This window comes from Larus michahellis, chromosome 5 (genome assembly GCF_964199755.1).
Source record: "Larus michahellis chromosome 5, bLarMic1.1, whole genome shotgun sequence".
NCBI lineage: Eukaryota > Metazoa > Chordata > Aves > Charadriiformes > Laridae > Larus > Larus michahellis.
In genome coordinates this window covers 58,508,576-58,533,181 of record NC_133900.1, presented here as the reverse complement: position 1 = coordinate 58,533,181, position 24,606 = coordinate 58,508,576, and the positions used below count along the sequence as shown (strand labels likewise).

The 24,606-nt window shown below is 39.7% G+C and overlaps 1 protein-coding gene across 4 annotated transcripts in view; it reads left to right on the top strand.

Moving 5' to 3' along the window:
* Nucleotides 1-24,606, top strand: part of TBC1D14 (TBC1 domain family member 14) — a 76,820-nt gene that overhangs the window by 5,761 nt on the left and 46,453 nt on the right. For all 4 annotated transcript variants that reach the window (XM_074587516.1, XM_074587517.1, XM_074587518.1 and 1 more), the window contains exons 2-3: nt 274-1,009; nt 17,998-18,118. In XM_074587516.1, the coding sequence (XP_074443617.1) occupies nt 274-1,009; nt 17,998-18,118 (857 nt within the window). The remainder of the gene's footprint in view (nt 1-273; nt 1,010-17,997; nt 18,119-24,606) is intronic.

Genomic DNA, 24,606 nt, shown 5'->3' with positions numbered 1-24,606 from the left:
CAAACTGCTTATGAAAAGGTTTTCATGCATGATGTTTTCTAGAAGCCTAATTTAAGTTGCCATTGTCCTGCTTGTTCAAGCAGGGGGAAGGGATAGTTACCACATGTAAGAGAAGATGAACAACTTGTAATTAAAAGCCTAAATTATGACAGGACTGTGTGTATTTAAAAAAAAAAAACAAAAAAAACCAAAAAAAACCCCAACAAACAGGCAAGAACAAACCACAACCTTCCTGCAAGCTCATAATCTTGTCTTTTCTTTCTTTTTAACCAGTTACCAGTTGGGCCAAGACAACTGATGTAAATTTATCCAGCTCCTTAAATGGTTTGAGCTTCATGGGAATTCTGGACGCAAGAGTGGGCAGCAGTATCCAGGGCCTTCAAAACTTGAACTCCGGGACCCCGACATCTCTCTCCTTGCCTGAGTATGAGCCTGGGCAGCTGTCCAATGCTTTAGAAGATTGTCATAGCCTTAAATCAGTGGATTCTGGTATTCCAACTCTAGAAATAGGAAATCCAGAGCCTGTTCACTGCAGTGTGTTAAATGTGAAGAGAAAGCAGTCAGAATCTGAAATTGTGCCTGACAGGGCTTTTCAGAGCGCATGCACACTGCCGTCTTACGTGCCTCCACATTCTCTGACTTCTGAACATGACCACGCTGTGCGAAAATCCTCTACTTTCCCAAGAACTGGGTATGACACTGTCAAACTTTATAGTCCAACTTCAAAAACTCTGAATCGAAGTGATGATATCTCTGTCTGTAGTGTTTCTAGTCTTAGCACAGAACTGTCAACAACTTTATCAGTTAGCAATGAAGACATTTTGGACTTTGTGGTCACAAGCAGTTCAAGTGCAATTGTGAATCTTGAGACTGATGAGGCGCACTTCTCGGATGTTACTCTGAATTCCACTAAAGAGACCAATGATCAGAGCCAGCAGGAGTGTTGTCAAGAGACAGATGTGGACAGTAAACGAAAAATATTGGGACCTTTTACAAGCTTCTTTGCCAGGTAATGTTTCCGTAAAATGCATTCATATTTTAACAGTGAGATAAGGTAAGATCATAGGGGAGAAGTCTTGTGTGATATTTTACTTGGGAAGAGGTACTATCTTGCTATTTTAATTTAAATTGGTATTAACGTATTTTTTCTGTTCTGAGTAAGTCGGCAAATATCGTTAGGGACTAGGGCTCTGAATCCTACTCTGTGTTATCTTTATGATGTATGGCAGCATGTTAAATCTTCTTAAAAGATTCTTTCTACGTTACAGTAAAAGGAGTTCTGAACAAGGTTTCTTTTCCTCTGAACAAGGGTTTTCTTCCTAGTTTCTCCAGTGATGCTTTTTGTGATTTTTGGCTAAGGTCCTTAATCTCATGTCCCATAAATAGGTAGAAATAGGTAGGATCCGTACCTGTATTGAAGAGCTTTGGCATCTAAGGATTCATAAGTGGTCTAGTAGCGATGGAGTATTTTATTCATCAGTGTAAGTCTGTGAAGCTTAAATACAAGTACTTGCCAAACACTTAGGTGACTACTATGATTTTTCCAAATCTCAGTTATAGTTTTGTTAATACTTTTTTTTCCTTCACTTTTGTATGGAATGAGAGCATCTGACACTTTGTCACTCAGTTATTGAAATGAAAGCATTGGCCACTCAAAGCGATTACATGACCTTTTCTAAACGTGGCCCTTGTATGAACGATAAGGTATTTGAAATGCAGATATCCAGTGAAAGTGGTGAATGAGGAACAGGACTAGTCTACTTTTGGGGGGTTGGGTTGTTTGTTGGTGGTTTTTTATATTTTTATTTAAGGCCTTCATAATGTCTCTTATTTTTAGGATATAATGTCTGAACTATGATATATTTTGAAGAAGCAGTTCTACAAATAAACTTTAGACATCAGAGTTGGCTGTATCTAACCTGTTTTGAACATGTGATTGCTTCAGCTAATCTCTCTTTTCTCGTGTAATTTTTCTTTGGATGAGATGAATAGGCTGATATGAATAGACTGATAAAATAATTGGCAAACATCATTCTTTGAAAGGCTGCCTTATTTGCAAAGCTTAAGAGAAGCAGTTTCTTTAGATCTACTAAACTGGCTGAAGCCTGCATTGGTTTTTATGCTTAGGTGAAAGTTAGAGTAGAGTACTGTGCGGCAGAACTTCAGTCATGTTTGAGATGCTGAAGGTTTTGTGGACCTCATCTCTGTTTGTTGCCATGGAACCAGACTTAATTCTGAAGCAGGAGGCTTCTCAGCACTTCAAAGCATGAACTTTTGTTACCCATTCTGGTAGCACAACTGCTAACTCAAACAAATGCTGTCCTTCAGCCTGGAGGGAGCACAGTGAAACAGGCACGTTTAGATCCTGCTCAAAGTAGGATGTTTAACCACTTCTCAACTTTTCTCATCCAACAAAGTAAAGCCATCTGTCCAAATTCTATTCTAGTGTAGTCTCTAGTGGCTTTGCCAATGTTACAGAAACAGTGGTACTCACTAGACTAAGCTTTTTAACCTGAATCTTTTCAGGCACATTGAATTCCAGACAACGAAAGGCTGTCCTTACTACTATTTAAATGGGCAACAGGTAATCTTGGTCACCACATGATGTCCTCATGAGAATATGAGGATTAAAGTCAAACTACGTGATCGTCTTTGAAGTACCAGGTGCTCTATCTGCTCTGTCTGTAACCTGGCCTTTAATATCCTTCCCTTTAACATAAGCTCTCTGCTCTGTTTTGAAAACAAGAATTGCTCGCTTTTTGTCTGTACTTGCGCACCACGCACCCATATTTTACGCATCAGTTCCCTTATGTCATTTGACCCGGTGGTGAGTTTTACAGGTATTGAATAAGCAGGGACCTTGAGGGCCCTTCTATGCCACAGGGAATACTATCTATATTTATGCTGTCAACGTTGTTAAGGACTGTGGTGGGTTGACCCTGAGTGGATGCCAGATGGCTACCAAAGCGAGTCTATCGCTCCTCGTCCTCAACTGGACAGGGGACAGAAAATACAACAAAAGGCACATGAGTTGAGATAAGGACAGGGAGAGGTCATTCAGCAATTACCGTTATGGGCAAAACAGACTTGACTTGGGGAAAATTAATTTAATTTATTACCAATCAAATCAGAGGAGGATAACGAGAAATAAAACCTAAATCTTAAAACACCTTACCCCTGCCTCTCCCTTCTGCCTGGGCTCAACTTCACTCCCGATTTCTCTGCCTCCTCCCCCTGAGCAGCGCAGGGGGACAGGGAATGGAGGTTGTGGTCAGTTCATCACACCTCCTCGGGGGGAGGACTCCTCACACTCTTCCCTTGCTTCATTGTGGGGTCCCTGCCATGGGAGACAGTCCTCCACAAACTTCTCTAACTTGAGTCCTTCTCACAGGCTGGAGTTCTTCACAAACTGCTCCAGCATGGGTCCCCCATGAGGTCACAAGTCCTGCCAGCAAACCTACTCCAGTGTAGGCTCCTCTCTCCACAGGGCCACAGATCTTGCCAGGAGCCTGCTCCAGTGTGGGCTTCCCATAGGGCCACAGCGTCCTTTAGGCATCCACCTGCTCCGGTGTGGGGTCCTCCATGGGCTGCAGGTGGATGTCTGCTCCAGCGTTAACCTCCATGGGCTGCAGGGGGACAGCCTGCCTCACCATGATCTTCACCACGGGCTGCAAGGGAATCTCTGCTTCGGTGCCTGGAGCACCTCCTCCCCCTCCTCCTCCTTCTTCACTGACCTTGGTGTCTGCAGAGTTGTTGCTCTCACATGTTCTCACTTCTCTCTTCTGGTTGCTGTTGCATAGTGTTTTGGGTTTTTTTCCCCCCTTCTTGTATATGTTATCACAGAGGTGTTACCACCATTGCTGATGGCTGGCCTTAGCCAGTGGCGGGTCTGTCTTGGAGCCGGCTGGCATTTGCTTTATCAGATACAAGGGAAGCTTCTAACGATGCTTCCCCTATGCTTCCTCTAATGATCCCATACAGTCCCTGTTCCCTGGGGTCCTTGGATTCCCAGGGCTTAAATGAGTACTACAGTAAATGAACTTGGATTTTGCAGTGTTTCGTTTGAAAGTAACTCAACTTCTAGGGTCCTTCCTACCTATCTCACCAGGCGCTGTGTGCCAGGGTTTGTGTACAGTGTTAGATGAGGAGGAGGCATTTGGAATAGTATCTTTGAAGACCAGCTGGCTGAGAAAGGAGCTTCCTAAAGTGGTTTGTAAAAAGTGCTGTGGTGGTAGGTATAAACAAAGTCCCAGAGAGGAGCATATTCTTAGCACTTCAAGTTCTGCTGGAAGGAGTTACGCTTGAGATTCACTTTCTTGCAGGTTAAGTGCATAAACCTTCCTTTTTGAAAACCAAGGATGAACTATGGCAGAAGAAAGCCAAATTGCTTTGGCTTTGGTCAGTGGCTGGCACACTTGTGTACAGCATGGAAGAACAAGCACCTGGGTGGTTTGTACACAGCCTTTCTACCTTCCAGCAGCCTGATGGTCATGGGGTGAGACTGCAGTGCAGGGGCACTCAGCCTTCATCTGCAGGTTTAGCTCTTTGAGAGCTCCTCTGGGGATATGGGTTTGAACCACTGACAGCAAAGATGAATCAGCTTAGTTTTTGCTCGTTGTTGATATTTGGTAAAAGGAGAAACCTTATTTCTTGAAATGACAGCTGTGCTTGTGTTGAACCCTGTTTGTCATATGAGAATGTGTTAGTTTCTCTGAACTTGTCGAGATCAAGTTTTCTCTGGATATGTCAGTTAAGATTTGTGGCTGTCTGTAGACATAATACTGACAAAAATTAGATGCCTCCAGTGCTTGGTCACATGCATCTGAGCTGCTTACTTATCAAGTAAGGGTAAATCTTCTATAGTATCAAGAAGATGCTTAGAGAAGCACCTGCTTTGGAACATTATTATTATTTTGGAACAAAATTATTTCGTAGCACTCCATAGGCTTATTTTTCCTAGTGAGACCGTATGCATGTATACTATGCATGAGGTTGTGTGTTCCTTATCAGTTGTGGCATTATCTATGGTGTGTTATGAAGTGTTGGTGTTGGCTCAGGGCTGCATTTGAAAATTGAGTTATAGAGGAGATGGAAGAAAGGAGAACCCTGTTGGCTCGTTGCCGGTCAGTCCCGACACCTTCAAGCGCATTTGGGAACGGAGTGCTCCTGCCCTGCCTTCTTGAGCACTATGCTGAAGAAAGTTTCCTGGACTGCCCCTCTGTCTTTGTTGCTCTCTCTGCAGCAGTTTGAGACTGAAAGGTCTGGTTGTTCCCTCGGGCTGTTACTTGCCTCTTTGGGTGTGGCAGGAAGATCCAAAGCGAGAAAAAGAGACCGCTTTCCTGGTTTGCACATAGCTTTCCTCTTGAAAGAGCGTAAGACATCACAGGTACAGTGCTAAGTGAAGTACTAGTGCTGTCATTAGGCTCCAGGTTAGCACATGAAAATGGATTATTGCTTCTGAAAGCAGCTGTAGTGCTGACTGTTGACAAAGAAACCTAACATGTTGGCCGTTTTCAAGTGTCACGTGTGCTTGTATCAGCTCTAAAAGTCCAGAGGTCTTTCACATAAAGCATGAGTTGGAATTAATTTCCTTCATTTGAATATATGCAGGAACTTGGTTTGAGAAATAGTGTGAGCAAATAATTGGCTGAGGGGCTAAAGAGTCGGTGGTTTGTCCCTTTGCCCTAGTGACCCAGAGTAGTGTAGGTTAATGAATTTTACCTTTGGACTTCGCTTCTGTACAGTACTGCTGAAACACAGACTTTTTAAGTGCTTGGGTTTTTAAACGGCTTTGCTGAATCAGGACTGTTGTGATCTTGATGTAGAAGTTGTACTTTTCATTTATCGCTTTCATTTGTCACTTTGGGGAGCGAGGATGAGGCTTTTTATGGTTACACACAGAGGGACCATAAAAAAGAATATGTTCAGTTAAATAATAAGCCATGCAGTTCCCTTCCTTTTGAATGGACTACAAGACTCTTAAGTCTTTATTGAGTCCACTGCTGTGGGTATTGTCTATTTTTCCAGGAGTCTGGCTCCTCTTCTTTTTCAGGCTGCTCCTAGAAGTTTTTGATCTAAATGTTCTAAGTAGCAGGATCTCAAGAAACCTCTACAGAGAATAGGGACTACACATGAAATAAAGGGCTTTAGGAATATTACATTTTAAGGTTTCCAAAGAATCTCTGTGTTTCTGAGAGAAAGCTTCTGAAGCAGGATTGGCATCCTAAACCATACATAGAAGGACAAATCTAGTCCAGACTGTGGCCTTACGTGTAGTCTGAGAAGAAAAAGGGCTTAAGTTTCACAATAATAACTACTGGTTTCAGCATTAAGTCTGAAATCATGTAACACATACATTTATATCACATACGTACACACACGCATATGTTTTGAGGTGACTGGTCACACTTAATTGGGAGTTCTGAACTTAAGGAATTGTGTCCATTGATACCATCGATAAGTCACCTGCATTATTGAATAGGACCCTTTCATAATGCCATTTATTGCTTTTAATGAGAGGGCAGCCTATTGTACTTCGCTAATTTTGGTGTTAAATGGAAAGTAGAATAACAAGGAGCATTATACTGTTTGTTTCCCACTTTCATTTCTCCAAAAAGGGAATTCACTGACCACAGAAGGGAAGAGAAAGGATGAAAATAATTATGATTGAGTAATTTGAGATATTAAACTTTATATGTGATGTTGTCTCCTCTTCTGTGCATGTTTTATGTTAAATGAAACCTATTAGATAAGAGCATAGTCTGTTCAGGAGGAGACAGGCTGAGAACAGGACTGAAGTGTGTAGGAGGAGGGACAGAAAGAGCTGGATGTGCCATGGGGGAGGATATGAATACACTGCTTTTAACCACAAGTGAACAAAAACTAGCTGAGCTGCAAGTGATGTTGTCCAGAAGCTGGGAGGAAGGACTCCCTAAACGCAGCCTCTGATGGAGGGAACCTGCAGGGACACCCAGCATAGGCTGCTTCACCACCCTGTGGGTGGGCTGGGCTCCCCAGCCCTGCTGTCGCTGGACCCCCCAGGATTCACTTTCCTGTTGGAGGGAAAAGGGGAATTTGGTGGCAGTTTCGTCCCTCCCACTACTTTATCTGGATGCATTTTGAGCTGATAGTTACCAGTAACAGGCATCTAAAAGGTTTGGGGAGAGAGGAAGGCAAACAAGCATATGTTTTAGTGGTATGGGAAGCAGCATAGGCACCGAGGGTCCGTGTTGACAGATGATGCTGGAAACAGTATTTCAGCAGCCCATGAGGCATTTAGGTATACTCATCTGATGGATGCTTCAGTCTTCACAATATAATTTTGGGTACTACTTATTTGAAAGCCACTTTCTGTCTACTTGAAACAAAAGACTAATGGTCCTCCCCTCATCTGTACTTACTATCATGTCTCTGTGTAGAACAAAAGAAAAGTTGTACCATTTTTCTGAAATAAACATTCTGTCTCAAAGCAAATCTTCCATAGGTGTAAAGTTGGAGTTCTACAAAGATAACAGCCTTTTCTTTTGATAAAGGTTGAAAATTGATACAGTGAATGATACAGTGTTCAGAATTCCCGTCCTCTAATTCACTGCATGAAGTCTTGAACTTTTTCACATGGCCTGTTCTCCACTAGGTGTTGAACTGAAACTGTCCATATTAATTTTAATCCCTGTTTTTTATGTGTAGAATAACGTAACTTTCGTTTAGAATTACCATTCTGTTGGTTCTTCCTTAAATTTTGCGCTGAATCTTATTTGAGATGCAGCCCTTTAGAATAAAGGGAAGTTGCTTTTGCAGATGAAATCTTTATTTAAACTCATGTTAGTGCAAAACTGCTTTCAGTTACTCAACAGCAAAACTAAGAGGCTTGTTGAAGTTATTTGTTCTATGGAAGTTAAATGAAAATCTGCTCAGCAGTACTTTGTTTTGGGTGTTTGGTTTTTTTTTTTTTTCATTTTTTTTTTCATTAATGGTATAAAACTATGCAGTGAATGAGGACTTAATGTGATCCAGTTATTATTTAGAATAAAGTCAAGTGCATCTGTTTCTTTTCTAGTGGCTGGTGGGAAGCATTACAAAAGTTTCCTACCTGGCTAGTGGATGAGATTTATGGTGTAGATGGGTGTTTTATGTCGCTTGCAGCATTAGTCTATAATGCTTTTCCCCTCTGTTTTTTCTCCTTCATCTCCTGTGTGGGGCTGCCTTTTGTAAAGCTTGTGGTTGTTCAGTTCTACACATTCCACATGCTTGCTTTTGAACAGAAAGAGTAAGAATTACATACATTTTGATAGATGCATACAAGACTTGAGGAACTAATTCAGATGAATGAAATTAAGGTGTGTTTTCATTCTGATTCATTGGCTGTATGAAGGTTTGGTGAATTAGTGGGTTAGATGGACTTCGTATCTTCAGTTAATTCGCAAGAACTTTCCTGATGTTTCCTGTGTTAAAAGGAGCTGTGAGAAGAAGTGGATGAGCACTGGGGGATAGGGAGAATATCAGCACAATCACTGCCATGTGACACACTGTCTCGCTCTCCATCTAATCAAAATACCATTTAACGTTCAACTGACTCTTTTTCCTTCCTTAGCAGCAGTATCAACTGCTGTAAGTTATTGCAAGTACAGAAATGATTAAAAAAAAAGAAATTACTCCAACTGTAAAGAGTACTTAATTCAGGGCTGACATTGTGAGGGAATGTTATGTACACTTACAGATTCTGAAAAATGCAGTGAGTGAGGTGAAATTAGATGAAATCTTGCTCCTTGATTTTTATTTTTTAATACTGTCTCCTGTCCTTTCCCAGTGTTATGTAATCTGTGGGGATGTTGGAGTCAACATTGACTTTTTTTTGTAAACATTCTTGTAAAGGCTCAAATAAGAAACGGGTTGTTAATAAAATTACCTGTATGGATGAATACATTTAACAGAAATAGTATATGGAGACCATGGGTTTGCTGGAACAGGAATATGTGTTTTTTATGCCTTGCTCTAGATATTCAGAGTTCTGTTAAATAAATGTTGAGTTTGCTGTCAGGAAAAAAATAATCCATGAATTCTTCTTTATGAACTGTTAATCTCAATTTGGGCATTAGTTACATTGCTGTTTTAAGGAGCTATCTGTGTTAAGTCTCTCTTCATAGTCATTAAGTGCCTCAAAAATTTACGAGACATACCATAAGAATAATAAAGAAAAAAAACTTACAGTAAATAAGGAGTCATTCACACCTTACATTGACAGCTGACAGAATAAACACAAGAACTTGGTAACAAACGTGTTACTTAGTGCTTGGACTCCCCTTTGTGAGCTGCAGCCTTTCTCAAGTACAGAGCCGCAAACCAGTTTAGGTCAGAAAAGACTTCTGGAGCCATCTGGTGTAACCTCCTACTCAGTGCAGGGTTGACTTCGGCATTACGTCGTGTTCCTGAGGACATTGTCCAGCCAATTTGAGTATATCCGAGGACAGAATTAACCACAACCTCTCTAGGCTATATTGTCCAGGATTTATCCACTATGTGATTATTTTTTTTCTCCCTTTTTATCCATTTGGAGAATACCTTGCAGCAGCTTGGTGCTTTGCCACTTGTTTTTTTTCTGTTTGCATCTCTGAGAATGGTCGTCCAGGCTAAATGAAACCATCTCTCTCAGCGTCCCCACTTGTATGTCATAGGCCTCAGCACCCAGCCATCACAGTGGTCATCCACTGGATTTCCTCCAGTTTTTGATCTCTCTATTTTAGTTCAGGGGCCCCAAACTGGATACAGATACAGTCTCATGGATACCAGGTAGAACTTTTAATCACTTTCCTCTTGATCTTGCTAATGCAACCCAGAACGTGTTTAATCTTTATTGCTGCAAGATCTTGCTGCTGACTCAAGTTCAGTTTTTTGCTTAGGGTGACGTTTCATGTATTCATTACATTTTTTATCTGTGTGGTAATAGTACTTCAGATCAATGAAGAAAGCTGGGAATAGAATTTTGGGTTATTCCAATAACATCGGGGTAGCTGGGAATTTTGCCAGCTAGAAGAGAACCATCATGTATAGCCGGTTGACTCTGGTAGTTTGAACTTGGACCCAAATGTTGCTTTTGTATGAGAGTCCTAACTTGCTGAAACTCCTGTTTCTGCGGATTCTGCAGCATTCGTGTGGTAGGCTAGCACTATGCATCATGCACAGGCACAGTGGTTCTTGGGTTGCTACAACCAGTCATAACTGCTAAACATGCAGGACTACTGTGATTTATCTTTTTGCATCTTTGATGCTTCAGTGCAGGCAGCTCTGCTTTCTCTCCTCTGAAATGAGGGCTACCCTCTAAGAAAAAGAAGGTAAATATAGAACTTTGTAGTCTTGATAAGTAGTTTATCAAACCCTGCTTTTTTTTTTTTCCAGAAACCTACAGAGAGATTTCCAAATGACCCTTTTGCAAGCTATCGGGTATCCTGTACTGCTAATTTGTATTGTATTACTGTCTTCCTCAACTGAGGAAATCTTTTTTTAGATCTGCAAGTATCTGCTGCATTGTAAAGTGTATTGGTTCTTGGTTCTTATTGAACATGCTGGAGTGTCAGTGGTTGGAAAACTTCATTTATAAAATGTGACAAGGATTTATAAAACATGATTTGTCATTAGTTACTGCTTTAGTAGGTAGGTCAACTTCTAGGCTGTCTGGCTCTATTCCTGCTGGATTTGTTTATCCATAAACCAAGCATTGTTATTCCTTTACCTTGACCTTTGGAACTCTCTGTGAGATAAAGTTCTGCAAACCCTGCTTTTGCATGTGATTTTTGAATTTTATTGAAAGTATAACTTTCGAGTAATTGACAAGGGTTCTTCACTGTAGCCAGAATACTTGGACTTTTTGATGATGTTTTGTTCTCTTTGCTTTGGTTTGCTTTTTTGTTGTTTTCTTTTTTTGCTTTTGTTTTGTGGTGGTTGTTTTTTTGTTTTTTTTTTAAATATAAAAGTGTAGGTTGACAGGCAATCTGGTGTTGGGAAGAGAGAATGCAAGAACTGACAGTCACTACATCTAGTGAATTATTTCTAGAAACCAGTGTTCTCTGGTCATGAGTACCAGCTGTTGGCGTTTGTCTGTGGAGAGTGTAGATTTAGGGCTTCTCAGAAGATTTCTGGTCGGGCTTCTGAGAAGAATTTCTTCTTACTTCCTTCAGTTCCCTAGTCATCATGATCTGTGTGTCAGAGTCTTGTTCCTCCACTAATCTGGTAACCAAAATTGCTGTGACACAATCTGCTGCTGATATTTGAGAGTTTTTTTCTGTGCCTCTGGAAATGATTTAAGTGGCCAGGGTGCAAATTGGGAATATAGAGGTGAGAATCTTTCTTCTGTTTATTGAGGGTAAGTGGTGAAGGCTGTAGTTAGTACAGAATACAAAAGGTCATTGAAGGATGAGGAAAAAAACCCAAATATTGTTACACTTTTTGCCTAAATTGCATAAGGGTGTTGAGAATGTTTCCTAAATAGTGTTAATTGAATTTGTACCATGCTAGGTAAGATGGCTGGACACTTTAACTCACAATGCAGCAAATATTTAATAACATTTCTCTTAATATATTTTTTGCTTAATAGATGCTGTACGTTACGTAAAGCATCCTGTTTCACTGTCAGTTTCTGGATGCCTTGTGGAATAATGTCTGTAGAGACATCTCTTACACTGTGATCTTGTGCTCGACATATGGGCTTACCTTAGGTCTTATGATTAATATCTGCTTACTGTCAAACTCTTTATCTAGAAGTCCATTATACACTCCAGTATGGCTGCCTTTGCATAGGCTGAGGGGCTCAACGCATGAGTGCTCTCTCCACGTGTAGTTTAGAGTTGCCAGGAAATTTCAGGATCTTCCTCCAGAAGCAGCTGAAATGGACTTTGACTTGCCTCTTTCCTGCTTCTTAAGAATACACGTGAGTCTGACAGTTGTCTGAAATTGTTTTTCAAGATAACTTTCTTCTGCAAAATCTGAACCTTTTGCAGTTTCTCCACTGTCCTTGTTTTTCATCTGCTCTACTCGTGAGACTGGTAAGTCCTTCCAGTTGTTAATTCACATGACTAGTCCAATTGTTTTATCTTCTGAAAGTAAACTTCTTAATTGAAAGACTAATTAAAATTTGAATGTGAGCATGCATCTTGAGAGCAGGAAATGTTATATGTGTTAACACTTATAAGAAAAATTTACTTGCAATTGCAAATCAGTTTTGGGTAAATGCAGGTAAAAAAGTGAATCAGTCTGTGCACAAGTTGTGTCAGTTTCTAGTTAATTCTTATGCTTGTTTCTTTACAGTAACTGTCTCTTTAAAAGTAAGGAACCCATTTATTTGCAAATATAATCCCTATGCTGGGTTGGCATTGAAGTAGTCTACCACAGAGCAGCATGTGCCGTCTCACTTTTGTTTTGCTCGCAGCTATCATTCCATGCTGGTAGTTCACATATTGTGGTCTTTGGAACTTTGTGTAAGGAGCCATGTCAAAATAGGAACATCAAAATAGTGAAAAATCTTCATTGTTAGATTTTCTGGAGAACCCAAATACCCTTATCATGAAAACTCATACGTCCTAAGCTCCTATACCCTTTTATTTCAGGCAGCTGGTATATCTTGGGAGGTCTGGAGGAAAAAAAAATGCTGTAGCGTTGCCTGGATGTCCAGGTGTAGAGGGTGTGTGTGCACCAACAGGCGTCGGTGGGTGTATGTGTGTCCACCTTGCTTGACTCCACCCTCTGACAGCGACGGTGTTGGAGCCCATCCTTTTTTCCTGTTGTTGGACTGAGATGTGCCGGAGATACAGTTCCTTGACTCCAGTGGTACTGAACTTCAGAGGTATCTCAAGGGGCACAGTATTGAGCCTGCCTGGCTAGAGGAGACTTTGAGACTTTTCAAGGAGGAGGTTTACAGCTGACTTCAAGTTCTGGACTAAACTGGTAACAGAAACCATGGCAGCACTGTCTCTGCTCCTTTTAGTGGATGGGTTTGTATACTGAACTGGGGGGAATGTTGGGGAGGGATGACCTTTTGAGAGGTGACTTCACATAAGGGGCTAACCTTGCCTGGGACAAGCTACAGCTGAAGTGTGAAGAAATGAATACTGGAACGCTTGTGGAGCACTGCTATGAACTCATCGCGTGGCAGTAGTTGCTGACAGTTGTGTTACAGACTTCCTGTCTTTTTAGAAAGAGAATTGAGCTAAACTAGATAAACTTTCTGCTTTGGTGCTGATGTAGGACTTTGTTTAAAAGCATAAGCTGGAAAAAGCTGTAATAGGTACTATGTGGGTAGATTTGGTTTGATTGCTTTTTGTTGATGTGGTTCTAATTTTTTTTTTTTACTTGATTGAGGCTTCAGCCTGACCATGACAGCACACAAGGCTTCATAAATACTGGCAATATATGAATGTGCAGTATGTGCAACTGTTCAGTAAGTTTGTCTTATAGCGCTTATAGAACTGAAATGAAGTGGTTCTGAAGTTATATTAAAAAAAACCCAAACATTAAGTTTTCCTGACACTGTTGAACCTATCTGTTAGTGTTAACTTCCTCCTTTCCCCACAAAAAAGGCAGTTGGGTAGATAAGTATACAATAATGGTGCAATACTGTGTATGTTCAAGCAAAAGGTTGTTAGATTTCTCTCCTGTATCACAGGATGCTATTTGTATGGGTGTAGGCATTAACTCTGGAGTTAGAATTAATTTCTCTTCAGGCAGGTAACTCCTCTCCACAGCTCAATTAAAATAACAAGGTTAAACAGCTGTTCAGTGCCAAATTTTGTTTTTAGGGGACTGTGCAAAAGTAATTTTCTGTTTGAAACATGATCTCAATTTAACTTGTGTGCTTGGTTTTCCTAAAATAAGCAGCTGCAGACGCTTAGTGTAAAATAGTTAACATGTTCAATATGAAATGTAACCCATGACACTTTAATGGCTCCACGCTATGATATTGCAAACATGATGTATCATGTTAGATATTCCTGTTAATATCCCTATTATAAATGAGCGTGATGTGCTCTAATGGGTGTGAGGAGGACAATGAGACTGAGATAATGACCAGCCTATGATATCTTCTTTACAGGCATGTCAACCCTTTTTACATTCAAGATCTGAAATTAATTTTTATATCTTAAAACACTTGTAATTAAACTTTGAGATCTTTTTACCCTAGGATTTCTGAGCTTGTTTTTGGAGTGAAAACCTGTTTTTTTCAAATAGAGAATTTTTGCTCCTTACTAACCTCTATTTTCCATTAGGTAAAATCTTCTTAAGTTACCTTTAAAGTGGAAATTTTTGGTGAATTATATTTGCTCAGAAGTGAGACTGCTTAGTATTTTTTTTTTTTGAAAATCCTAGGGAGCTGTGTAAGTATGGGAGGAAAGGAACTCCTCTTTGTGCTGTGGCAGCAGAAAAATGAAAGCTTTTGCTATGAATTATTTGCTCTGATAGATATGTATATGGCAGAAATCATTACTTCCTTCTAAGGGAGTTGCACATTTTAAGGATCTGCTTTCAGTCCAGAAGTCTCAAGCAGGGGCTTTATCAGGACCCCGTGGTGTTGTCCTGATTTATTGCAAAGCTCTGCAGAATTTGAACCAGAGAACATTCCATAGTATTTTATTCTTTTTCCTTAAGTTTTCTAAAATTAGGTGCACAGGGAGCAGCATCTCTTCTGCTTCTCCCATGCAAGCCCAGCTGTCATGTGGTTTACTTTTGGCTTGTTCCAGTCTGGGGTAGATATCAGGGTTTAACAATGTTGTGTGTCCTCAGTCAAAGCAAGAGCAGGTTATGTTTATGGTTCTATATCTGATTGTGCCAGTTTCTGGCTTCTGATTATGTTACACCTTTTGGGAATTTTGAGACTTTTTGGGGTGCATAAAGCGTGTGGACACCAGCAAAACACCAGAACTTAGGCACAGACAGAGAGCAGAGAAAAAGAGGAAAAGGAGAGTAAGTTGTGCTGCACAGAATGGGAATTCTATATTTACCATGCCTGGTGCTTTCAGTTCAATGTATTTTTTTAAATTAAAAAAGGAAAGAAAAGGCAATCCAGAAGTCCCTGACATAATGCACCGAGAGGAAGAGAAGCCAGGTGCCCTAGAACGTGCAGTGGAAATCCTGCAGACAGAACTGAACAAGTGCTGTGCCATCTGCTAGATAGTCTGTAGAACAGATTACTTACTATGATGCTCCCTCTAAAGGGAAAACAGATAGTTAGGCTTGTGGAATTGAATGAAAGCAAGTATGTGAGATTGACTTTTCAGGTTTAGCTCATCTCACGCAGGCACTTGCAGCAGAGAGCTATTATACTTTATCATTCCAGTTCATCTTTATTTTGCTGCGAGGATAAAGACCTACTGCTGCTCTTAAAATCCTTCAGAGGAGATTGGGGGGATTGTTGCATGTATATATACCTGTTGTAGCAACCTCTGGTGTGGATAGATAGGCAGAGAAAATTGCCTGTTAGTCCTTTAATTTTCATGTTACTGCAGCACTAATCAACTGTGGTGAAAGCCTTTTACTTGCAAAAGAGGATTTGAATGTGCACAGAACTGTCACACAGGTGTGCCTCTTTGTTGGGGCTCTGATCATCAGGTGTCCCTGATGCTAGAAGTTCTTGTTTTCTCTAAAGACAGTTTGTGGTATGGAATTTAGTTTCCTTGCTTCTGAAGTAGAAACAACCTGAAGCAAAACCTTTTGCAAGGGCAGCTGGCTAATGTTGCACTGTGTATCCTATTTACCTGCAGTGGTTTTGGTGATGTTACTCCTGTTATATTTTCCTTTTTAGTCTTAGATATATTTTAGAACTTGCTTGGTATTTCTCAATTTTAAATTAACTAATTGTATATATATAAAAAACATAACTTAATATCTGTCTCTCTTTGTGTTTATTTCCCTGGTTGCTGTCTCAAAGGATCCTATAAATCCATCATCTCAGCTGTCTTACATACATGTTATGCATTTGGGCAGGGGTAAGAAGATAATTACATGCGGAAGCCTTTCAGGGTACTGAACACACAAACAGAATGGATTCTTCTTATTGCCAAGGTGAAGGAGTTGCTGGTGAAAAGAAAGCAATTTCAACTGAGATACCTTTCTTAGAAGTTGCTTTTATTGTCTCTTTTTCCAAACACTAGCAGTTGTAGTGGTAGCAGTGTAGTCAAATTGTTGATTAATGCTGTAGTTAGCTTATAAATCTCTAAGTAGCATTACAGCTGTAATGATGAGCTACAGGAGACCTTGATAACACTGAAATGGAGTATGCCAGTTGTAGAGACAAAGCAAATCTTTGATTTTGATCCAGTAGTTTACCTGTAGTATTATAAGTTCCTCCTTTGAAAAAAGTGGAAAGAGGGAAAACACAGCAGTATGCTTCCGTGTTTTCCATGCTGTTCTTCTTTAGTGTTTTCCCTACAGTTGTTTCCCCTACATCTTTATATACTATGTTTTATTTTGTGTGGGATAGGGGAAAGCTGAAAGGGGTTTGTAGAAGTATAGTTACTGCTTAGCTTTGACAGCACTTGTTACTGACTTGTGTGATTTGCGTACCTAAACACCTTGTTCTTATCTTTTAATATGATAATCTGTTCCTGGTTTGAGTTTCAAGGTAACTGTACCCTTGTGATATAGAAGCATGTGATCATTTGTGTAAATATATGCATATTTAAGGATGGCAGCGCACCCTTACCTTATAATACATTCCAGTGCACGGTGACATTTGTGCCTCCATTTCTTTTCCTTGTATTAAAGATTTATCCTGTACTCCAAGCAATACTATCTCTGTTGGTGTATTTATGATATTGTTCATGTCAGCTGATCCAAAGCGGCCAGGAAAAACAACTTTTTGTGTCCATGTTTTTCCTCTTGCAGATGTGTATTCAGCCCTTTTAGAACATGAAGTTCAATATAGTTTTATTTCCCAAACTGCCACACTTTATGAATAAGAAACAATCGGTACTTGCTGGGTCAACCCACTGGGCATTAAGGTAGTAACTGTAAGTAAGGAAAAGCAGTAATGCCAGACTGGAAGCATCCGTGGTGTGAAGGTGCTATAGCTGCCTGCTGATGGAAGTAGCAAAAATACTTTTGTCTCAGTGGAATTGGTATTTTTTTCTTTTAAATGAGGGAGCGAAAGCCTATAGTCAAGTTCCCAAAAAAACCTACCAGAACGTGTGTAAATAATTGAGCTAACCTGGACATATTGGAATATTCGCTGAAATAGACAGTAGGGCAAAAAAAAAAAAAATCTGTTATTTTAATAATCCAAGCATGCCATGGGTGTAGAATGTCTGTTGTGCTCTTGGAGGGTCTGAGTGCTGCCAAAAGCATGAAGACTGGTCTGTACTGTATGTCCAGTTTTGAAAAAACATAGTTGTGGTGAGAAGATGCAAGTCTGGCATATTGCTTTATGATTAAAAGCTAGCAATAGCAATAAAAATAATTCAACTTTCAGTGGCTTTGTCTAACTTTATGACTATTACTTCAGTGTTTAAGCTGGTTAATTTGAGACATTTCAGAGAGACTTCAGAATTAATGTGTTTTCATAGCTGCTTTTAAGGTTATTCAGAAAAAATAATCTTTTATGAAAGCAGATCAAATACAGCAAAAAAACTATGATGTCTGCAAATTTTTTTGTTATTTTTGGTAGTAGTGTGTTGTAACAGGTGGGTGGAAAATGTTTATACAGCAAGAGATACAGTGTCTTAGCCTGACTTTGAGCCTGAATGATCTAGAGGGAGGCTAAAACAGAAGGCTACTTCTAGAAAGTTACAAATAAACTTTTTTTTTATCTACTAAAAATTCTTACTTAACCTAAGTCCATTGCCTAGCATGGTGATAAATACTGCATAATGTGTCAATGAGGGTGGGAAACAGTGCCTGCCAGCACAACCACAAGAGGAGTTGGAATGTGTGATTGGGATACATAAGCAATTAGTAAATTCTTCTTTCTGTTTACTATAATTAATCAACTTTTTTTTAATCAAACTTTTTTTTTGATAGGAATTTGTTTACCAGAAAGCAAAGTGCAAGATTTGAAAAACAAAATGATGTGGGATGGAAGTTGTTTGGAAAAGTACCCCTCAGAGAAAACTCACAGAAAGATCCAAAGAAAATACAAAAGGTACTTGTTTAATTCTCCATTAGGGTTAGTGGTAAATGTAGAAGCCAGTTAAGTGTTTGATCGGTGTATATGACTGTGAAGCCTTTTTGTTTGATGAGTTGCGCACCATTTCTTGGACAGTATCAAGGAAGATTCTTCATTGAAATTTTTCTTTTCGCTTCTATTATAGCAGTGCTATTCAAAAGAATGTGTTCTACATGATTATTACATTGAGTACTCCATCAAAACAGACACCACTTTGGTATAAAGCATGTCATGTGACGATTCAAAGTATATGAATGCGTACTTGGTTTTTATAGTCAACCTTAGCAGGTATTTTGAAAATCTTTCAATCTTTTTTTTAATCTTTTTCTAGCTTTCACTGGTTTGTGGCCCTTGTGTGTCAGACCCATCTTATAACGTGCTGTTTGAAGGGAAATTGTGTTCAGCTGGGCCTTGCTTATTTGTGCTTAAATAGTAATTAAAAATACATAATTTCAAGATAGAGTGAATGTGGTAGAGTGCCAGAAACTTGTGCTGGAATGCTGGTTTTACCCACTCCTTGTTTTCTGAAGTGTTTGGTGTTTGGAGTTAAGATTTTTCCATGTGTTGATGAAAATTTGATTACTGACTTGAAATGTTGGAACAATATAATACAGTAAAGGATAAATGAATGGAATAAAGGTGATTTTTTTTTTCTTGTTCAGTATAGTTCAAAAGGGGTCATGTATTGAAATTGTTTATTGAAATGGTTCCCTGAATAGAGAAAAGGTTTAAAAGCATCATAAACACCAAAGAATTTAGGTTTCTCCTTGTCTTCGTTGCTGCTTAACTAGTTTTGACATTGATTTTTATGTGTATATCTGTTGCTTATATTTGCCAGTAGTTAGATCCACAATTTGTCAAATTTTAGCAGCCGTTTCTGGGGGCAGGGGAGGGAGATGAAGAGGTTATACAAAAATCTTTTCAGGCCTTCCTTGTTGTGCTCTAAGAGAATAAAAAACACAGTGAAAATCCCTTTCCTCCTGCTCTGCATATCCCTTCTCAAGGTATAGCATTATAACATTGTTGAAAACATAATATTTCAGAGGACTGGTCGTACTGCAGATAAATGTAAGCACATTGCGAGTGAATCAAATAACCTGCCTTCCCAAGGGGAGAAATCTTGTGAAATCCGACTGCATGGTCAGTAGTTTATGAGCTGCTCTTTCAGTGAGAAGAAATCATCCTCTTTCAGTCTGACTCACTTGATCTAGGATTTTTGGATTGCATATAGGCATTTTATGTGTTTGGGGCTTTTGTTTTATTTCATTCGGTTCTCGCTTCCGTGTCCAAACCACTGTGGGAATAGGAAGGTTTGCATGGAGAGAGACCATGCAGTTAGAACTTCAAACCCAGCTGCTGTGTGTGAAATGAGAATGCTGATTTGAAGGACTGTGCAGCTTAATTTAGGGTAAAGTGCTTTGGAAATGCACGTGTGTCATGTGGCTGTTCTTAGCTGTAGTTAGGCTGTTAATTTAAGTGAAGTTCGAGCAGCTTTTCAAAGTTGTCACTATGATCAACCATTCAGACTTTATCTGCTGCTTGTCTTGATACAATTAACAGTTCCGAAGTGTTCACCAAAGTTTTTTGAGTACGCTATTGAAGAGGCTTAATAATCTCAGTACTCTGACACTTTATAGTGTATTTTATTGTAGTCATCTGTTCTTTGATAAGTGGGTAAATCATTTATTAACATTTTGTGGTTGTTGCTGGTACTGTGAATATTTTTCCTTTAGATCCAAACTATCTTGCATCATGAGTATTCAGTGTTCCCAGAACATTACAACATTGAATGGTTGTATTAAATTTGTTAGAAAAAAGTAGCTATTAAAGAATTGGGTAGTATGGCATCGAACCATTAGTGAGTTTCTGGCAAGATTGCAAGTCTGAAATGCCTCTTGGATAGCAATAACTAATCTTTCCTAATTTATTTGGTGCTTTCCTGAAGTTATTTTTGACATGCAGAATTTCTGAGGCATGGGTAATGCTGTAAATAATTAACCCAGTCTCACCAGCACCCAAAAGCACATCTCAATTTAGGTTACCCCTCACAGGTTGCTTTGACAATGACAAAGTGGCACTTGTGTTGCAGAGTTTTTTGCCCATTTAGAGATATGCTTTTATCGCTTTGATTTGTGCCTAAAGAACTTGCATATGTGTAAGTGGAGGAGTTGACAGCATATGGCTATTGGGATGATGCCTGTTGGCCAACACCAGTTCCTTCTTTCTGGAAAAAAGGGTACTAGGCCAGAAGAATAAATACTCTGGGTCTTTTTCTACCTTGAGGTATGTATTTTATTTCCAAGGCCAGAAGAGTAGGTGCTTGAAAGATCCTTATCTCATGTATTGAAGAATTTGGAGGTATGCACTGAAGAAGTGCCTAAACTGTTTCTTTTATAGGCGACTGTTAATTGTCTGCACTTTGTATATGCTTTACTTGAAATTGGGCTGCTTTTTTTTCCTTTAATTTATTTTTCTTTCCAGATGTGCTGAGGCCTTCCATAAAGCTCAGTGCAATGGGAGTTACGCTTGCATTATATGAAATCCACTAGAGACACCAGGTGCCCTGAGAAGTTGATTGTTTGGGGATGCACGGTTGATGACTGTTTTGGAGCTCGAGACTCCATATTTTGATCACCAGTGTTTCATAACTTGCATGTGGTCTTATGCAAAGAGACATGGAAAACATTATGGAACACTCTTACATGGACTTGTCAGTATGGGAGCTGGGTCTTGCTTGAGGACTGTGCAGGGAGCTGCAAAGCCCCGAACATTGATGGCAACATCATAATTGTTAATTGAATTCTGTCAGCTCTACATATGGTGAAGTGTGTACAGCACACAGTCTGAGTGGAAAATGCCACCTAGACAGAAGAAACTAGTTAAAAATCTAAGTATTCTTTTAACATAGCGTTGTGTGTACCTTCCTGTACACTTCAAGAAAACCAAACTGGAGGGAGAAAAGGGAGAGCCAGTTTTTCTGACGTCATGAGAAATCAGCAGGATTTTGAACTCTGCTGTCTGTTGCTCCCTTGAGCTAACATAGTGATTCGTAGCAGCAGTCACCTGTCACTTCATGCCATGAATTTCTGATTATATTACACAACTGGGCTTGTGCAAACTTGATGAGAAATAGTTAGATGTTGCCATGTGCTGCTGGCCACAGTTATCGTGGGTATTGCTTCCTTCCCATAGTACACTTTATTCCTTCTGTCTTCTGTATGTGCAGGATTATCTAACTTCATTCATAGGATTCAGTGCTCTGACAGACTTATTTCTAATGTTTTGTGCTGCTGACATGATGAACAAAAGAATTGTGCGTTGGCGTGCCCTTGTAACTAACTTTTCATCACTCTTGGGTATTCATCTGGATTTGTACTGAAGAGATACTTAGTGTCCTGTTAAAGGTTTTCATGCCTGTTTGCTGGTGACAGAAAACTGACAGGCTTCTGAGGGACTGCTACTTGAGATGCCTCAAGTTTGGGAAAGGGTGGAGATGTAGACTGTGCCTTCCTCTTGAGCCTGACCCTGTCTCTCGTGTTCCAGTTCCTGCATCTGTTGGTGCTGCTGGTGCTTGAAACAGTGGTTGTTTATTGAGCAAGAGCCTTTCCATTCTCTGTCTGCTCAGGCTTGACTTACTGATTCTTTTCAAGGGAAAAAACCCAAACTTATTCATACCACGGAGTCCAGGTCTTCCTGAAAATTGTCTGTTCACAGTGATGTAGGGCCTGCAGGTCGAGGGAGGTGATTCTCCCCCTCTACTCTGCTCTGGTGAGACCCCACCTGGGGTACTGCGTCCAGCTCTGGAATCCTTAGCACAAGAAGGACATGGACCTGTTGGAACAGGTCCAGCGGAGGGCCACGAAGATGATCAGAGGGCTGGAGCACCTCTGCTATGAGGACAGGCTGAGAGAGTTGGGGTTGTTCAGCCTGGAGAAGAGAAGGCTCCAAGGAGACCTTATAGTGGCCTTCCAGTACCTAAAGGGGACCTACAGGAAAGATGGGGAGGGACTCTTTATCAGGGAGTGTAATGATAGGACGAGGGGCAACAGTTTTAAACTGAAAGAGGGTAGATTTAGATTAGATATAAGAAAGAAATTCTTTACTCTGAGGGTGGTGAGGCACTGGAACAGGTTGCCCAGAGAAGTTGTGGGTGCCCCATCCCTGGAAGTGTTCAAGGCCAGGCTGGATGGGGCTTTGATCAGCCTGGTCTAGTGGGAGGTGTCCCTGCCCATGGCAGGTGGGTTTGAACTGGATGATGTTTGAGGTCCCATCTAACCCGAACCATTCTATGATTCTATGATGTTATTGTCTATGGGGTAAAATACTCATTAGCCCATAGTTTGTAGGAGAATCAATCTGCCTGACTACAGAGACTCTTCAGTAGTGTTTCTGTTAGCAACATTTTGGTCAGAGTTAATTCTGAAAGGCAACTGAGAGGAAAGGTGATAGATTCTTCAACGTGATTTTTACTTGACTGTGGTTTTCTGTCTTGAAAAAAAAATAAAAATTCAAGTTACATGTAACTTGTTTAGACTATCAGAGGTCCTTTGGATTATCTAAGATGCGACAAAATAGTCTGACCATAGCAGTAGCTATGGTTATCAATTTCTGTTTGTGTCTGTCCTCAAGTTTCACATACCTAGGGAAATTTGTCTGATCATACCTGCTTGGTATGAAGCTCTTTGTGCCCAGTAACTAAGGTGACTGAGCCACCAAGCAATCCTTTCTCAAATCAGCTGCTTTTGCTTCTGGACAGACATCAAAGAAATCCTTTGTGCCAGGTCACTAATTAGAGCCCTGTGACTATCCCATGAATATGGCTGTAGGCTCCTATAGTGAGTTCATCATTATGTTCATGATTCCATCTTTTGATACCTTTTTTTTTTTTTTCCAGAATGAGATGAGCAATGTTAATTGCAAACATAGTCTTCTGAAAGATAAGGATGTTAGTGCACATGTTTTTTTAAACTTATATGAAAGGAATAGTTTTTAAATACATTCATATTGTATGTTGTTCTGATACTTTCCCCATAATAATCTCATCTGGAACTGAAAGAAATTTGCACGATAGTATGCAGTTTTAAGCTGTTTATGTAAAGCATGAAAAAGGGGGGGAAAAAAGTAATTGAACTGTGAAGTGGCTAACAATTGTTCTTAGAAATACCAATTCTTATTTCCTTCTGGCCTGCTATTTAATAAATAAATAATGAAAACTTGAGACCCTCAAACATCAGTTGCCTTTCGTAAGTTGAATGTTATTATACCACAGATGAAGAAGTACGTATACAACTGAGGCCAGACACAATTTCTAAGGAGCTGTAACATTTTTTCTGTCTGACCTCTGACCAAAAGAATGGACAGACAGGTTTTTGAGCACATAAACCTTTTCTTAAATCCTATAAAAGCTTCTAACAGCACTCACTTGTTCAACTAGTATATGTAAGACATAGCATCATAATCTATTTTAACAATGTGGGAATTAAAGTCACTCCAGCAAAGTCGGTGTTTGGCCTACTTTTACTGCTGACAGCATACATGAATGTTTCTCTTTCAATGAAGAGTCAGTATTGGCATAGGCTAAGGTTGGATTGCTTTGCATCATCACCAGAGGCTTTATATGTAGTCTTTACCCAGGTAAATGTTTTAAAGCTTAAAAGTTGTCAGAACAAGTAATCTTGTCTGAGAAGCTAGAAGTATGTGTACAATGGAGGTTTGCATGATTCATTTTTTTGTATCAATTATCTTTAGGAATCCTGCTTGAGCAGAACTGGTTATGTCAGTTGCTTTTGTAATTGATGTGTGAAAATGCACTAAAAGTCAGATGACAGTTACTTCACTGAAAGTAATAACCAAAGTTAGATTCTCCTCCCTTCCAGTAGACTGTAGAACTGAGCTAGGCTTTGCAGCCACTCTTCCTTTCAGGAGCTCTTTCCAGGATTGGCAAGAACAGCAGATGTAAATGCCATATCTTTGCAACTTCCTTCCTCTACCCTCCAGTGGTTTTGTTAGTGAATGCTCTTGAAAAAGAAATTCCTTTAAAAATTCAAGAAGATGTAACATTGTTCTCAGTGTATCATTTGGTTGTCTCCTCTCATGTGACTAGTTTTCACAGAACTTGTTTGCAACTGGCCAGTTAAGACCTTGTGTATTAACAGAATAATATTGTTATGGTTTGAGAAAATCCATAACAATTTATTGTCATTTATACAATTATTCTATTACCCGATGACCCCTCCCCACCTGGGAATGGGAATTGGGGAAAACAAGGAAACACAGGGGTTGAAATATAAATAGATTTAATAGAATAAGACTAAATAATTAACAACAATACTAAAGAACCATTAGTATTGATATATATATATATAAAAAAATACATTAGTATTGATCCCAATACTAATATAAAATATACGAGGATTATACTCAGCCAATTCTATCAGTAGGACGCTGTGCACTCCCAGCAGTGG